At 40.2% G+C, this 17,767-nt stretch overlaps 2 protein-coding genes across 2 annotated transcripts; both read left to right on the top strand.

Annotated features, from left to right (window-relative positions):
* spra (sepiapterin reductase a) lies at window positions 1-3,292 on the top strand. Its single transcript, XM_067484783.1, has 3 exons — window positions 1-519; window positions 1,602-1,892; window positions 2,117-3,292. The coding sequence occupies exons 1-3, from the start codon at window positions 198-200 to the stop codon at window positions 2,305-2,307; spliced, it is 804 nt and encodes a 267-aa protein (XP_067340884.1). The 5' UTR covers window positions 1-197; the 3' UTR covers window positions 2,308-3,292.
* Window positions 3,293-7,620: 4,328 nt separating this feature from the next.
* smyd1a (SET and MYND domain containing 1a) lies at window positions 7,621-17,321 on the top strand. Its single transcript, XM_067483690.1, has 10 exons — window positions 7,621-7,909; window positions 10,230-10,406; window positions 11,606-11,819; window positions 11,925-12,055; window positions 12,248-12,286; window positions 13,373-13,568; window positions 13,692-13,784; window positions 13,901-14,064; window positions 16,821-16,989; window positions 17,094-17,321. The coding sequence occupies exons 1-10, from the start codon at window positions 7,773-7,775 to the stop codon at window positions 17,244-17,246; spliced, it is 1,473 nt and encodes a 490-aa protein (XP_067339791.1). The 5' UTR covers window positions 7,621-7,772; the 3' UTR covers window positions 17,247-17,321.
* Window positions 17,322-17,767: the final 446 nt, after the last annotated feature.

The raw sequence follows: 17,767 nt of genomic DNA, 5'->3' as shown, positions 1-17,767 counted from the left end.
GTGTGAAGTGGTGTGAAACCGAGAGATGGCGATAATGCAACAAGTGGATTAACACTGGCAAGAAAATCTCAGAAGAAGAGCGAGCGGCTGCTTTTGGATGAAAACCACTTTGCTCCTGGCCTCTCTTACCTCCACATCACCGTATATTATCTCTTTCTCACACACACAAACACACGCACACACACACACACAGCACCATGGCGGCCACAGAACGCACAGACCTGGGCTGCGCGCTCTGCATCATCACCGGCGCCTCCAGAGGCTTTGGACGGACTGTAGCCAGGGACGTGGCCCGGCTGATGGAGCCGGGGTCCGCGTTCGTCCTGGTGGCTCGATCCGGGGACGAGCTGCGGGCTCTCCAAGCGGAGCTGGGCCAATCGGAGGCAGGCAAAGCGGGGCTGGTGGTCGAGTGTGTGGTGGCGGATCTGAGTGACATGGAGGGAGTGGAAAGCGTAGTGACGACGTGTGAAGAGGCTTTTTCCAACCAAATCGATCATGTTATACTTGTCAACAACGCTGGTAAGTCTCTGCACAGTCTGCTTTTTATTGCTTTTAGGGATCGTTCCATGGATTCCATCTATTCTAAAACGGAACTTTTACTTCCCTTGGTATATGTCTAAGTACATATTTAAATGCTTTTTCATTCGGTAATTACTATATGCCAGTATAATTAAATCATTATTAAATTATTATTATTATACAAATCATATGAAGTTTGTTTAAAAGGCAATACAGCATTCACTAATTATTAATCTGGTGACATGTAACAGTATGACTGTCACGTGATGCATTTTTATTCCTGAACACTAGTTATACTTTACATTGTGATACTTACACCGATCAGCCACGACATAAATACCAGGTTGTGGTTTTAATATAAAACTACTAAATGGTTTTTATAAAAAAATATTTGTCCATTTGTTGAAATTGTTAAAATCAGGCTTACCATCAGTATCAGCTGATCTTTGACTCTTATTTTTCTTAAATACTCTACATGTTTTGTGATAATTACCATAATCAGTATTGTTTAAAATACATAGTTTTCTTAGTATCTTCTAAGTATTTTTACTTTTGTACTTCAGGTAAAATGTAGATAATCTGCTTAGTACTTTTACTTGAGTAAAAGATGTAAAGTTTTTAGGCCAATACTTGCACTTTTACATGAGTATTGAGTGTGTACTTGTACTACGTCTGTACACAGTCTGCATACATGTTGCTGTGTATGAGGCTGTGTACATGCTCGGAGTAGTAATACTGACCCTTGTCCTCCATGAAATAGTGTGTCTGTGTGTGTATGTGTTTACGTTTGTGGCAAAGATCTTAGAGAGATAAACATCAGAACCCTAAGAAATAAACTATAAAAATAAACAGCAGTCATCCAGCTACGTACTTAATGAGTGAGCAAACGTGCGTTTTTTCTTTTTCCATGATTTGAGTTTGATGTTCTGCTTATCTGTGTCTTGTGTAAGCGCTGTCACAGTGGTTAAACTCTCAGTAGGGCTCAGCCTTGTGAGAATACAAGTGAAACCAATATTTTGTAATTTCATGGCCTCTTTTTGCATAACACTCATGTATGAAACATCTCCCCTCTCTCCTCATAGCTTCTCTGGGTGATGTGACCCGCTATGCTAAAAGCTTCACTAACATGGCTGAGGTAGACTCCTACTTGTCTCTCAATGTCAGCTCCTCCCTGTGCCTCACCGCCAAAATCCTGCAGGCTTTTCCACAGCGTTCAGGTCTGCGGCGGACCGTGATCAATGTCTCCTCGCTCTGCGCCCTGAAGCCTTTCTGCTCCTGGGTGCTATACTGCACTGGCAAGGCTGCCCGAGAGATGATGTTCAGGGTGCTGGCAGAGGAGGAGCCGGACATCCGGGTGCTCAACTATTCTCCAGGTGGGGAAAGTTTGAATAAAAATAGGAATTCTGGTATCTGTATATCCATTTATTTTTGTCACCAGTTTGAAATATAATGGTAAGTTAGAACGAATTACTCATGATGCAGAATAAAGACTAGTTATCTCATCTCTCTAGACACAATTGCCTTGTTCTGTCCATTCCAGTCTTTTTTGATGAAATGAAAAGAAGAACATTGTTCTCTGTCATTTGGTTTAAATCAGGGCCTCTGGACACGGACATGCAGATGTTGGCCAGATCCAAAACAGCTGATCCCACTATCAGGAAATCTTTTTCAGACATGTTTGCTCAAGGTCAGCTTCTCACCTGTGAAGAGTCCTGTGCCAAACTGATGAAGTTGCTGCTGGAAGACAAATACACATCTGGAGCTCACATAGACATCTATGATGTCTAGAGACCATGAGCCGCCAGCCACTTAGAGGACTTGTATATGTGCTTTGGTTTGAATTGAAACTCATTTATACCTGCAGTTCAAAGTGCAGACTCAAAGTGCAAGTAAAATCAGTAATTAACTTGGAGTAAAACACCTCAGGCCTAATGCATATTTACTGAGTTATATGATTAACCGTGTACAAGAACAACATTCAAATGTGGAACATTGTCCCAGATTTTAGTCAGTAACTGACACATTCCATGTATTTGCTCATAGAATATATCATTGTGTCATATATCTCGTGTTACATATCATAAAGACAAACAATATCAACAAATCAAGTCAAAAACCAAAGTATCAAGTAGTGACCAAACTGGCTGAGGCAGAATGAATATACAGAACATTATTACATTATTATTACGTTATTATTTGTTTTTTAAGCTTTATTCCATCAGATTCAAAGGAAAATTATTTACATTTATAACTCTCAAATATAACTTTTCAGAGCATCCTTTAAATGGCTTATACAATAACTGTGGCTTAAGATGGCCTCATTTCTGGAGAGCTGTCATGTCGTCTGTCTTTACCACTATACTATAAAATGAAGGCATTTTACATTTCTCACTCATCTTATTACAAAAAACTTTTAGGCGTGTTTTGAGCTAATTACTGTAACTCTTGATGTTTAATATACAACACCCTCACCCCTTTTATTCACTTGATTTACACCACTAGTGCACTGCTGATTTTTAATGGGACAAAGGACAAAGTCCACAGTGAAGAATGTCATTTAAGTTTGTTTGCTCTGTTTCACGTTTCTTGAACCGTCCTCTGCTTTATTATAAACAGGGCTGTCAGAGAAGTGGTTTGCTGAGTGTTGCAGGGACGGAACTGAAGGTACAGATTTGTCTGTTGAATGAACCGTGTGAACTGTTCTATTAGTGACCAAGGTGAAAAGAACAACAATTCAATTGAAATCCATAATAAAACCTACATTCCAAGGTTTTCTCATGTGTCCATCATTCAAATTAGAAATGTTTGCAAGACACTGAACCCATAACAGCCCATTCCCCTCCCCAGCTGTGCAGTGCCGGTAGAAATTGGGCAGCGTTGTGTCACGAAGGGCATCCGGTGTAAAAACTGTGCCAAATTATCATGCAGACAATGATCCGTTGTGGCGACACTGAGCTCACAGGATAAGCTGAAAGGACAAAAAAACAAAACAACAACTGTACTTTGGTACAAATTTACTGTAATATTTCCATTTTATGTTACTTTTACTTCACTACATTTATTTCAGGGCTTTAGTTGCTTAGAAGATTAACAGCTGTTATTACAAAACAGACTCAAACTGCATGTTGATAGTTGAAAGTGGTTAAAATCAGCTCCACCTTCGCCTGCTGCTGGTTTTGTTCCACACTAGGGTTTTATAGTAACACAGTCTCTGTTCTTAATGTTTATTCATTAATCTGTTGGGTTTCTTGTCATAATTTTAATCTTTAAAAGTTTTTATGGAACAAATTTGAAATAGACATTTATTTAACCAACAGCATCATATTCGGTCATTTTAAAATAATTTGATTTTGTTAGTGAGCAGAGTATTATTACTTTGATTTAAGCACATTTTAGAGCATGTTAGTACACTTATGCTGCAGTACTCTTTACACTTGCTAATTTGCAACAGGGACTAAGTTGCAAAGAAGTCCATTTTGCCCCCCCAGACCTTGTAATAGTAGGGTACAATAGGGCTAGGCTCTGTATAGTGGTCTTATGGGGGCGTTAATAGGGTGGATAGTTGTCAAAATAGTTCTAAAATGTGCAAATATAATCCCCAAACATTTGCCTGGTTTGCCCCTCCTGAGGATTCACAGTAATGAAACATTTGATAGAAATCCATCCCTATTATTTTTGCATCCTTGGTGGTGCAAAAGAAGAAGCACTGGGTCATCAAAGTCATTCAGATTCACGTTGTGGGGCCCACAAATGACAGCTGGGAGCCTATTCCAGCTGTGGGCGAAAGGCGGGATCCTCCCTGGACAGCTTTCAAGTATAAACAATGTCGAACTCCGTAGTTTTCTTTGGAACCCTCTCACATCTGACCAGTGACGACATGTACACCCGCATGCCGTCATTCAACCGCTGGCTGTCTAGGTGGTGTCCAGCAAACGATGTGGGCTACATAGACAATTGGAAACGTTTTTGGGGAAAACCTAGCCTGATTAGGAGAGATGGCATCCATCCTACTTTAGATGGTGCCGCTTTCTTATCCAGAAATATGGCTGGTTTTATTAGACAACCAAAAGTATGACAATCCAGAGTTGAGCCTAGGATGCAGAGATCCAGTCCTACACGTCTCTCTGCAGTGTCCTTACAACCGTCACCCCCCCACAACTCCCACACACCTATAGAGACTGTGTCTGTTCCCCGACCTAAATTACATAAACCAAAAACAACAACAAGAGGAGTTAATCATGATAATCTAATAAAAGTTAAGACTGATCCTCTTACATAACAAAACTATTAAATGTGGATTATTAAATATCAGATCTCTCTCTTCTAAATCTCTGTTAGTAAATGACTTAATAACTGATCATCAATTTAATTTATTTTGTCTCACTGAAACTTGGTTGCAGCAGGAAGAATATCTCAGTTTAAATGAGTCATATTAATGATCATGTTCCTAGAAGCACAGGCTGAGTTGGAGGAGTAGCAACAATCTTCCATTCAAGCTTATCAATAATTCCTAGACCTAAACATAGTTATAACTCATTTGAGAGCCTTACTCTTAGCCTTTCACACCCAAACTGGAAAACTCAAAAACCACTATTATTTGTTATCGTGTACCGTCCTCCAGTCCCTTATTCAGAGTTTTTGATTGAATTTTCTAATTTTCTATCCGATGTTTTGTTGTTGCTTTTTGTTGCTCTTTCTTTTCTCTCTTCACTTTCCACTCACCCCAACCGGTCGAGGCAGATGGCCGTCCACCCTGAGCCTGGTTCTGCTGGAGGTTTCTTCCGTTAAAGGGAGTTTTTCCTCTCCACTGTTGCCTATGGCTTGCTCCAGGGGGAATTGTTGGGTTCTCTTTATATATCTTTATAATCTTGACTTTATTCTGTAAAGTGCCCTGAGATGACTTTGTTGTGAATTGGCGCTATATAAATAAAGTTGAATTGAATTGAATTGAATTTAGTGCTTAGTACAGATAAAGTCATTATAGCTGGTGACTTTAACATTCATGTAGATGCTGACAGTAACTGCCTGAGCACTGCGTTTAATTCATTATTAGATTCAATTGGTTTTTCCCAAAATGTAAATAAACCCACTCACTGTTTTAGTCACACATTAGACCTTGTCCTTACGTATGGAATTGAAGCGGATAATTTAACAATATTTCCTCACAACTCTCTTCTGTCTGACCATTTTCTAATAACATTTGAATTTACAGTTAGCAGTTAGGGAAAAATTCCACTATAGCAGATGCTTAAGTGAAAAAGCTGTCAACAAATTTAAAGAAATTATTTCTTCATCATTTGCTTCACCATATGTTAATACAATGGAAAGTAGTCTCCTTAATGCTACTCCTGCACAAATAGATTATCTTGTTGACAATTCTGCAGCATCACTACGTACAATACTCGATAGTGTTGCCCCTCTGAAAAAGAGAAAAAAAACGCAACTTAAAACAGGCAACACGAAAGTTAAAAAAGGAAGTGGCGTTAAAGAAATTTAGAAGAATCTCATTTATCCTGGAAAAACAGTTTTTACAAAAAAGTTTACAAAAAAGCTCTGTGATGCCAGAACAGCATATTATTCATTATTATTCATAGAAGAAAACAAGAACAACCCCCGGTTTCTGTTCAGCACTGTAGCCAGGCTGAGTTCTGTTGAGCCTAGTATTAAGCTGTGTGTTTTCCAGCGTGCAGCTACTGGTCCGACCAACCTGCCCGATGTTTTGTTGTTGCTTTTGTAGCTCTTTTCTTTTCTGTCTTCACTTTCCACTCATCCCAACCGGTCAAGGCAGATCTGCCCACCCTGAGCCTGGTTCTGCTGGAGGTTTCTTCCGTTAAAAAGTTTTTCCTCCCCACTGTTGCCTATGGCTTGTTCAAGGGGGAATTGTTGGGTTCTCTCTATACATCTTTATAGTATTGACTTTATTCTGTAAAGTGCCTTGAGATGACTTTGTTGTGAATTGGCACTATATAAATAAAGTTGAATTGAATTGAATGTATTCACATTTAAATGAATGCACATGCAACACAACTCCCAAAGTGTACTATGTACTGTATCTTCCAAGGAAAACTACTGGGTGCTATGGATCTACTGTATTGTCCTCTGATTTAAACTAATTATTAGTCCCTACTGGATGCGAAAATATTAACGAAATATATATTCAATTCAACTTTATTTAGCACCAATTCACAACAAAGTCATCTCAGGGCACTTTGCAGAATAAAGTCAAGATTATATATATATATATATATATATATATATATATATATATATATATATATATATATATATATATATATATATATATATATATATATATATATATAATCTTGACTTTATTCTGTGTGTGTGTGTGTGTGTGTGTGTGTGTGTATATATATATATATATATATATATATATACACACACATATATACATATATATATAATATATACATATATATAATATATATTATATATACATATATATATATATTATATAACGAAAAATGCATTTGTTTGAGAAAAAGAATAAACTAGCAACAAATGAATTAGTGTTTGTAGGTGGAAACTACAAACTGATGCTAAGCAGTTTAGCAAATGAAGTCAGATAATTTCCTCAGGAGATGGTGGAGACGAAAAGCAGAAGTAAAGGAGAGATACTATCTAATAGATTCATCAGATTCATCATCATCCTCATTATCACAAACTCTGCTCTCTGAACTCTGAGTGAATCCCCATGTTGCTGCTGGAGGTGTAAATGAGCAACTCATTGCAAACACGTGTATCCAGTCAGCTCGATCTGGTAATAATGCAGTATGTCTGTGTTGTGTTTACAGCTTGTGAGAAAGAAAAAACCCATAGAGCAGAGCGGCTTCCACTGAGTGTATGAGCAGCTCTGTTTCCTGTCATGTGCCTCCGACAGACAGCCACAGCTGCTACGGACCAAAATACCACTGGAGAAACCAACCCAAACAAGGGGACAGCACCCACAGTTCCCGTCTACCTTTACTACCACCCCGCTGCTGCCCGGCCTGTCTCATCTACCACACCTCACTCCCCATCCCACACTGTGGAGGTGCGACAACCCCTAGAGGGGGCTAATTTATTTTTAGCGTTAGCAGGGGTTGGGTTAAGGAGAAAGCATGTGTTCCTGAATGTTGGGGAGAATTTCATGAGAACTCTCCAGTCTCTGCAGCCTTGTTCCTGAGCCCGTCCCACTCTCAGCTGCCGTCTCTTCCCTCTCTGTCTCCTCTGTGTTTTGTTTGGCCAGCACAATGACTGTGGGGAACATGGAGAATGCTGTTCTGTTTGATGCAGGGAAGAAAGGCCGAGGTCTTAAAGCCAACAGAGAGCTCAGCGCTGGGGAAGTGGTCTTTGCAGAGCCCAGTTTCTCCGCTGTGGTCTTTGACAGGTATGAGTCTCTGGATTACAGCGGATTTCTTCATAATGAGGCGACTGTTTGCAGATCTAGTGGATCCCCTGCAGGTGGGCTGTAGGTCAGACTTCTTGAACCTTTTCTGAGCTATGACCTCCTTTCTGCATTCCCAAATGGTCATGACACCAGCAACAAGAAATCTGTCAAGGTGTCATGTGAACTTGAGCAGGATGTATTTTTGGATTTAGATTCAAGAGCAAGGAGGCATCTGTTCTGCCAAAAATGATACTGATAATTAGCTTTAAAAAATATTTATATTTAATATTTGTATTTTAATACTGTGAAGTCTGGAAGCCTCATACTGCAGCAGCAGGTTCTTTGCTTTAGAAACCAACTATAGTGTTTTTTGTTATTATCAAAAATGGAAAAGGTTAAAACTCTCAACATGTTTCAGTTTCAGAGATTACCTGCTTTACTAAATATCAGGAGCTGGACTTTTTAAACGCCAGACAGCTAACCTGCTTCTGTCCAGCTCAAAAATAAACCCACCAAAATGGCTGAAGCTCACTGATCATCTTAATATGCTGTATATCGTTCGTTTTAAGGAAGCAAACAGAAGACTCCACTAATTCTGCAACAAAATAAGAATATTGAATGTTGGACAATAATATATGCACACACTATTCTGTCCTTTTCTGCAAAACAAATGTGGTTTGTTTGTGGGCTGGAATGTTACACACAGACACAAAAGTTAAAACCATATAAGAGTAGCTTCGGGATGTAGGATGAGTCACTGAAAGAGTCCAACACAGCAGGCATGCACTGAGAAGATCTGCCTAATGTAAGGCTGACTGGGAGCAAGTGTGTGTGTGTGTGTGTGTGTGTGTGTGTGTGTGTGTCCTTTGGACAGGGAGACTGTGCCAGATAAACTGTTTAAACACAGATGCAGGCTGCTGTCCTCCTAAGACCTGTGAATATACACAGCCACACACACGGATATAGGAAGGTCCACCGATCTCTAAGTACAGAGCATTTACTCACACACACACACACACACACACACACACACACACACACACACACACACACAAACACTCGAGGCTTCTGTATGTTGTTGATATCCAGTCTGCTGAAAATGCTTGGACCCTGTTTGTACTGGTTTTGTCCCTCTCCTCAGTCTCACTAAAGAAGTCTTCTTGTAAAAAAATAATACTTTTTGTTATAGTAAAAAGACTATATGTCAAATGTTTTGGTTTAAATATATGCCCATTTTTACTTTAATGCAGGAAACAATACGAAAACTTTTTATGGGGGCATATTTACCAGTGATGCATCACCTCCTGCTGCATTAACAAATTAAAAATGAGCATATATTTTTCAGAAAACATCCAGATTTCTCAGTTTCAGCATTTGATATTTTTTGTAATAATGACAATTAAACTTATAGCTCCAATAAAAAGTAGTGTAGGCTTTTATTGATACAAAATCGATTACAAAAACGTTTTATGGCAAAATTAAAACTTGCAAAATAATTTAAATTACTAAAAAGTTACTAAAACAGAACATACATGAACACTTTGTGTGTACTGATTCACCAGTAAGTGAACCTTCAGATACATGTTACTTCTTAAACTGATGAGCTTTACTTCTGATGAATTACGAAGACAAAAAAGAGACAAAAAAGACACTTCAAAAACTTCCATTTGAAACTTATGGATGTGTAATGGACATTTCTACTGTATAAAGACAAAGGAAATGTGCATGTGATGATTGGTCAACATTCAGAGTCACATTAAGTGACTCTGAATGTTGACCAATGTTGCTGCCATTAAGTTCAAAATGAGCTATTATTTTCCATGAATTAGTAAAATGTCTTAGTTTCAACATCTGATGTGTTGTTAATGCTGTATTATGAATAAAATATGGGTTGATGAGATTTGGAAATCATTGCATTCTGATTTTATTTGTGTTTTACAAATTGTTCCAACTTTTTTGAATTGGGGTTGTACGTCTGAGAAATGTAGAAATGGGGAGCTGGACCAAACCACATGATAGACACGTCACATGCAAAAAATACTTAGTCCAGCACAGTGCAGAGCTGCAATTTTGATAGACCTTGACAATAATTCATATTTTATCGAATATGTCCAATTTGACTGAAGCAAGATTAGTTGGGTAACATGTTGCAGGGATTTGATGTTGAATGGAAAAGGAAAAACTGGTGCTACACTGTGAAAGGTGGAAACCTCTTTTGTGCTAAACCCTCACATTATATAAAACAATCACACAACACCTCTCACAGCAGTGTTGTGACATGTAAAACACGTTTTTGATGCATCTCTGTTTTGTCTGTCAGTTTGGCCTCTCAGGTTTGCCACAGCTGTTTCCGGCACCAGGCTAAGCTGCACCGATGTGCTCAGTGCAAGTTTGCCCACTACTGCAACCGTACCTGCCAGACTGCATGCTGGGAAGAACATAAGCAGGAGTGTGCAGCCATCAGGAAGATTATCAGGGCACCCAATGAGAATGTCCGGTAAGTGTCCATCCTGTCTGAAGATGCTGCGGGACACAATTAATAAAAGTGTCACTGGACAGGAATTAAGATGACCCTAAAAAGATGCTTTTGTCTTAAATCTGATACAGTCACGTTGTTAATGCCACAGCTGCTTGGTCGTTTCACATATGTTAGGAACAAACAGCAAGTTTAAATAATACCGTCCAAATTATTACTGTATGTTCAGGTGGTCAATTCTGGCAGATGGGGGGGTCAACACTTAAATTGTACTTATATAGTGCTTTTTTTTACCTATTGGTGCTCAAAGCGCTTTACACTGCTTTTCATTCACCACACACACTCACTCACACACTGATGTGGGAGCTGCTATGTAGCTGACCAACACTCACCGGGAGCAACTAAGTTGGGGTTCAGTGTCTTGCTCAAGGACACTTTAATGTGTGACCGGAGGAGTCAGGATCAAACAAACAATGGGGGGGTTGGTGGACGACCACTCTACCTTCCTGCACCACAGTCCCTGTCAATCTGAACAACTATTTGCCAGAAGGGGGTGAAATTAGATTCAGATCTTTGTGTTTGTGCCCAGAGGGTGACTTCCAGTGGGTTTAGTGAATCCTTAGCTTCCCCATGTGTCACAAATAAACCATAACTGACCACACACACTGAGCAGGTTGAATGTTGATATTCATGCTCCTCACAGAAAGTAGTATGTGCTTTTAGGACGTTTTAGGGTCTGTGGGTACAGTGTTGATGCACCACTTTGATTCTGCACAAACATTCCCTGAGAACAAATACTGTGCTGACATTGATGATCTACTGACCTTTGTGGTTTCGAGTGAAATGTTTCAACTATGGATAGACTGTCATGACTTTTGGTAGATACATTTATTCCCCCTCAGAACAAATACGAGTATGATGATGATGATAATCATGATGGTGGTGATGATTATTACCACTAATCTCAAATCTCTGTCTGAATCGTTGGTAGTTAAATTGCACTGGGGGTAGTTTTGGGGGATGTAGGCGCAAAGCAAAAATAATGAGCAGCATAGTCAGCAGAATAGTCATCCTGCTGTTATGTGGACCAGACTCCCTCTAAATCCATCTGGGGGAAGAACAGGTCTGAGCTTTGGACAGAAAGACTTTTTTATCTGTCTAGGACTGAATCAGAGATAGACTCGCTAACCGGCTCATATCTCCTCTTCTTCCCTGCACAGTCTGGCCGCTCGGGTGCTGTGGCGCATACATAAGGACACAGGCATTGTGTCAGACAGTCAGCTGATCCCTGTGGATCATTTGGAAGACCATGTGTCTGACCTGCCTGAAGAAGATCTCAAGCATCTCAAGACAGACGTCCACAGCTTCCTTGAATACTGGTCTTGTGGAAGAAAGCAGCTCTCCGGTGACTGCATCTCAAAGATGTTTGGCATTGTAAGTGGGAATTCTTGTAAAGTGCTTCATTAATCTTAATTACGTAATGCGTTATATATCAGCAAAGTGACAACGGAACCATTTGCCCTCTGTGTGTCTCTGTAGATCAAGTGTAATGCCTTCACGCTGAGTGATCAGAGGGGCCTGCAGGCTGTTGGTGTCGGCCTTTTCCCCAACTTGTGTCTGGTCAACCATGACTGCTGGCCCAACTGCACTGTCATCCTCAACCATGGCAAGTAGGTACCCACCAGTACATTCTGTAGATACATGGATTATGTGAGCACAGCATAATTTATAATAGTAAAACTTGATTTCAATGGATCACGTCAATAATACTGCCTTGTTATTGGCTTAAACAAAAGCTTAATATCAGCCCTATGCAACATATAGAAAACTATACATTGACTGTCTATCTCTTTTATTTGTAGCCAGTCAGCTCTGAGTTCTGCTCTCCACTCTCAGAGCAGGTATGTATTACACATATTTACCCCTCGACCTGTCACATGATGTGTGCAGTGGCGTTAATAAACTAGCTGAAACAGAGACACACACATCGTTGGCCATAAAATGTGTCTTAAATCAATTTTATTTACTACATAATAATTAGAATATGTTGAGAACTGTGGTGAGATTATCTGGAGGCTTTCTATTCAAGCAAGCGGGTAGCGTCACATGACTGAATCCAAAACACGCTTTATAGCGTGTTATGCTTTATGCTTTATAGAAATGATAAATGACTTATTGATGAGTCACATGAGACACATGAGACTCACTCACATTTGTGAGAAAATCAATTATTTCTGCCTAATAAGTAAGTTTTAAAACATTGGAATTGATTGTACTTTTACAGTCACAACTAGCAGTGCTGGGCAGATGGTGGCGGAACATAATAGAGCAGGGAGAAGCAGGGCTGAGTACAGCAAAGTGGATTTCTTTCAGGTCTCATGCTCTTACATATTGTAGCCTCAAGCTGCTAAATCCAGATCAGGGTGCTGCACTGTTACACTCGGTAACATGTTTGTTTACTGTCATAAACACACACACAAACACACATACACACTCATTACTGGCCAGGTGTGAATAGTTACTGAACAACAATGATCTTTCACTTCTACTCACTAAAAGCTGTCATGCACTGATTTAGGACATTCAGACACAAAAAAGCATAAACTGCATGTCAGTTATAATAATGCAGTTAAATGACTTTGCTATACTTTGCCCATTATTTCTTGAAAACCTTATTTAGACCTATCCAAATCTTCGCACACTCAGCCGCTTGATCCAATGTCATATCTACATTCTCTTTGTTGAAACTAAGCTTCGGTGGCTGGCTTAGGTAGCAGCTTCATCTTAAAACTCACCCAGTGGTTCATATGTTCTCAAGCTAAACTGGTCCAAGAATTTACTAATTATATAAAAAAAAACTGCCACACTCTGACTTGGCGTAGCTTGGAGGGGGTTTCATTATTTTTTGGCAAATATATATGTTGCAGTATAACCCAGCCAAATACTACTACATTGTTACTTCTCATTTGTTGCCGCTCTTCCTCCAGGATCGAGCTGCGAACGCTGCAGAAAATCCCTGAGGGTGAGGAGCTGACTGTGAGCTACGTGGACTTCCTCAATCTGTCTGCTGACCGCAAAAAGAAGCTGAGGGAGCAGTTCCTCTTTGACTGCGCCTGCGAGCACTGCAGCCACCACATCAAAGATGAGCTGATGATGGCTGTCGCAGAGAGCGGAGAGAAAAAAGTGAGACACAGGGAATGTTGCAATCTAAAAGGACAATACACATTTAAAAACTATGACAGAATAAAGATATTTTACTTTTTCTTTGTGTCTTGATTTGTCCTTCCTGTTATGTTTTGCTGTCAGCCCCCTGCTGATAAGGTAAAAGAGGTGACTGCCTTTAGTAAAGAGTGTCTGGAGAAGATTGAGAAGTCCCGTATAAAAGGAGATTACCATGAGGTAAACCTCACCTCACTACTATCAGCTTCTCTTCTTTTCCTTCTCCCTTCTTTTTTCTCAATTCATATTCTTTTGACAACACGTGTGTCAGCGTCTTTTTGTCCGTCCTCTCTCAGGTGGTGAAGCTGTGTCAGGAGTGTCTGGGGAAGCAGGAGAACATCCTGGCTGACACTCACCTCTACAAGCTGCGTGTGCTCAGCGTTGCCAGCGAGGTGCTGTCATATCTGAAACACTTCGCAGAGGCTGCAGACTTGACCCGCAGGATGGTGGAGGGATACATGTGAGTTGTCATGAAGGGATATCCACACGCAAAATGATCTCACTGAACACATAGAAATGGTAAATGTTCTGCACTTATATAGCGCTTTTCTACCTATTGGCACTCAAAGCACTTTACACTGCTTCTTATTTACTAATTCACACTCACAATCACACACACATTCATACACCGATGGGGGAGCTGCTATGCACCTGGCCAACACTCACCGGGAGCAACTAAGTTGGGGTTCAGTGTCTTGCTCAAGGACACTTCGACATGTGACCGGAGGAGCACAACTGTGAGATTGGTGGACAACCGCTCTACCTTCCTCCGCCACAGTCGCTCTCTGGCTTCTGCCAGACTCACGATCAGTATACAAAGTTTACATAGGCCCATCATGAGCTTTGAATTATTTATTTCTTATTTTCCTAAGTAATAATAATAATAATAATAATAATAAAGACATACAATCCGTGCCTTGAAAAAGTAGTCATACCCTTTTGTCACGTTACAACCACAAATGTAATGTTATTTTATTGGGAATTTATGCCATAGACCAACACAAAGTGGTACATAATTGTGAAGTGAAGGCCACATGATAAATGTTTTTTTAGAATCTTTTACAAATAAATATCTGAAAAGTGCCTTTGTATTTAGCCCCCTTTACTCTGATATCCCTAACTAAAATCCAAGAGAACCAATTGTCTTCAGAAGTCACCTAATCAGTATAAATACAGCTGTTGTGTGAAGCCCTCAGAGGTTTGTTAGAGAACATTAGTGAACAAACAGCATCATGAAGTCCACGTAAGACAAGACAGGCCAGGGATAAAGTTCTAGAGAAGTTTAAAGCAGGGTTATGGTATAAAAAAATATCCCAAGCTTTGAACATCTCACTGAGCACTGTACACAGAGAGCATCAATGAGAGAAGCAGCCAAAAGGCCCATGGTAACTCTGGAGGAGCTGCAAAGATCCACAGCTCAGGTCTGTTTGCAGTTTGCAACAAGCCATGTGGGGGACACAGCCAACATGTGGAAGAAGATGCTCTGGTCAGATGAGACCAAAATTGAACTTTTTGGCCTAAATGGAAAATGTTGTGTGGCTGTAACCTAACACTGCACATCACCCTGAACACACCATCCCCACTGATGGTGACCGGCTCCTCCCGTCACATGTCAAAGTGTCCTTGAGTAAGACAAGAATCCCAACTTAGTTGCTTAGTTGCTGATTGTGAGTGCGAAGGTGTGAATAAGAAGCAGTGTAAAGCAATAGGTAGAAAAGCTATATAAGTCCAGATCATTTATCATTCCATTATTCTAAATTCAAATGTTATTAGAAAATAGTCAGACAAAAGAGAATTGTGAGGAAAGCTATAGCTAAATCTATATAAGTGCAGAATAAAAAGGAATTGAAAAAAGTTGCTCTCCATCCAATCTGACTGAACTTGAGCTATTTTACTCTCTAGATGTGCAAAGCAGGTAGAAACATACCCCAAATAGACTGGTTCTATTCTATTCAATTAAACTTTACTTATATAGCTCCAATTCACAACAAAGTCATCTCAGGGCACTTTACAGAATAAAGTCAAGACTATACAGATGTGTAGAGAGAACCCTATGCAACAGTGGAGAGGAAAAACTCCCTTTAACCGAAGAAACCTCTAACAGAACCAGGCTCAGGGTGGACGGCCATCTGCCTCGACCGGTTGGGGTGAGTGGAAAGTGGAGAGAGATAAGAAAAAGAGCAACAAAAGCAAAAACAAAACATCGAGCAGGTTGGTAGGACCAGTAGCTGCACGCTGGAAGACACACAGCTTCAAAGCAGAGAGTGGGGGACAGAGAAGGAGAGAGACAACTACAGGAGAAAACACACAGAGTTAATGTCATACAGTGGTGACAATTGCGGGGTGAGAGGAGAGATGGTCAAGAGGAGGAAAGGAGCTCAGTGCATTGGGGGGGGTGGGTCCCCCAGCAGTCTAAGCCTATAGCAGCATAACTATAACTATATGCTTTATTAAAGAGGAAGGTTTTAAGCCTAGACATAAAAGTAGAGAGGGTGTCTGCTTCCCGAATCTGAACTGGGAGCTGGTTCCACAGGAGAGAAGCTTGATAGCTAAAGGCTCTGCCTCCCATTCTACCATTGGAAATTCTGGGAACCACAAGTAGACCACATGGACAAAGAAAAACTGAAAGATTTATGTTCAGATGAATTGTAGGGGACCCATCCCCCGATGCACTGAGCTCCTTTCGTCCCTCTCTCCTGTCCTCTCACCCCACATTTATTTGTCACCACCGTATGACATTAACTCTGTAGTGATGTCATACAATGGTAATGAAAAATAAATAAATAAATAAATACTATAAATTGAATAACCTTAAACCCTCTTCTTAAAAACTGTAAAACGAATACTGTCTGCTAAAAAGAAAACAAAATGGTACCTCACTTTTTAACTTGTCTTCATAACTATGGGGTCAGATGAGATGTGTGTGTTGTCATACACTGGCTTATCTGAAAGTATTCAACTTGTTCATCCATCTTCAAGCATCATGTTTTGCTCCTCCTTCTTCAGATTTCTTAATTCTTCGTTTCTTTCCATCAGAGTCCAGTTAAACTCTTAAACCCTAAATTTTAATCCTAATGCTGGATCTCCTTTCAGCCTTACTCAACTGTAAACTAATCCACTGCTCTGGTTTTTCATGGTCCCAATTCACAAATACTGTTTAGCTAAGAGGGATCCTTCACTGGCTCCTCTCACTGTTCTCCCCCCTCTCTCGAACAGGAAGTTGTACCACCCAAACAACGCTCAGTTGGGCATGGCCCTTATGCGGGCAGGGGTTACCCACTGGCATGCTGGGCTGATTGAAGTTGGCCATGGCTTCATCTGCAAGGCCTATGGCATTCTCATGATCACCCACGGACCCAACCACTCCATCACCAGAGACCTGGAGGTCTGTTATACAGTGGTTTGCTTTATGCTTGGCGAAAATATGATTTTCTGACCATAATTTGGAAGTTAAACACCATCAATAATCTTGTGTGTTTTTGCCTTCAGTCCATACGTATACAAACTGAGATGGAGCTGAAGATGTTTAAGAAGAATGAGCATGAGTATCACACCATGAGGGATGCTGCTCTGAAGAACCAGCCAATGGCCATTAGCTCTGCTGCTGCTGAGACGACCAAAGGCTCTTTCCACAAGCATTAGTCACGTTCGCCACTAATTTATCAATAACAATAAATGATCAATAAAAAGCCGATGTTCTGAAATTTTCAACACGTACATATAGTGTACAATATTTCCAGTCGTCCCTGTCTCTGAGTTACTGCTGTGTCTGATAATACACTGCCCTGTTAAAGGCAACACATGTAAGTACGTTTTAAGTACATGTTAGCGTACAAACAAGTTTGGTTGTGATCACATACACACAATAAATAATCCTGAGAGGCAAGTGACCCCCTTACATTTTTGCATAATATTCAGTGTTTTTAAATTGTTATTGAGTGAACTACTTAATTATTTTCCTAGTAAATGTTCAGACCTATGGCTTAAAACACCTGCTCCAGGTATTAGTCAAAAGCTTCTTCATTGTTAAGCACTAGTTAAAGTGAAGGTGGCTCTGACAACTTTGCGTGGTGCTTACTGACCAAACCAAAGTATCTTACTAAAACATATACAGTACATATACTGTACACTGCACGACAAGGGTCAGCACGACCACTCTGAGA

This window comes from Channa argus, chromosome 18, assembly GCF_033026475.1.
Source record: "Channa argus isolate prfri chromosome 18, Channa argus male v1.0, whole genome shotgun sequence".
Taxonomy (NCBI): domain Eukaryota; kingdom Metazoa; phylum Chordata; class Actinopteri; order Anabantiformes; family Channidae; genus Channa; species Channa argus.
Note: the sequence above shows the minus strand (reverse complement) of the source record. Positions and strands in the feature narration are given on the sequence as shown.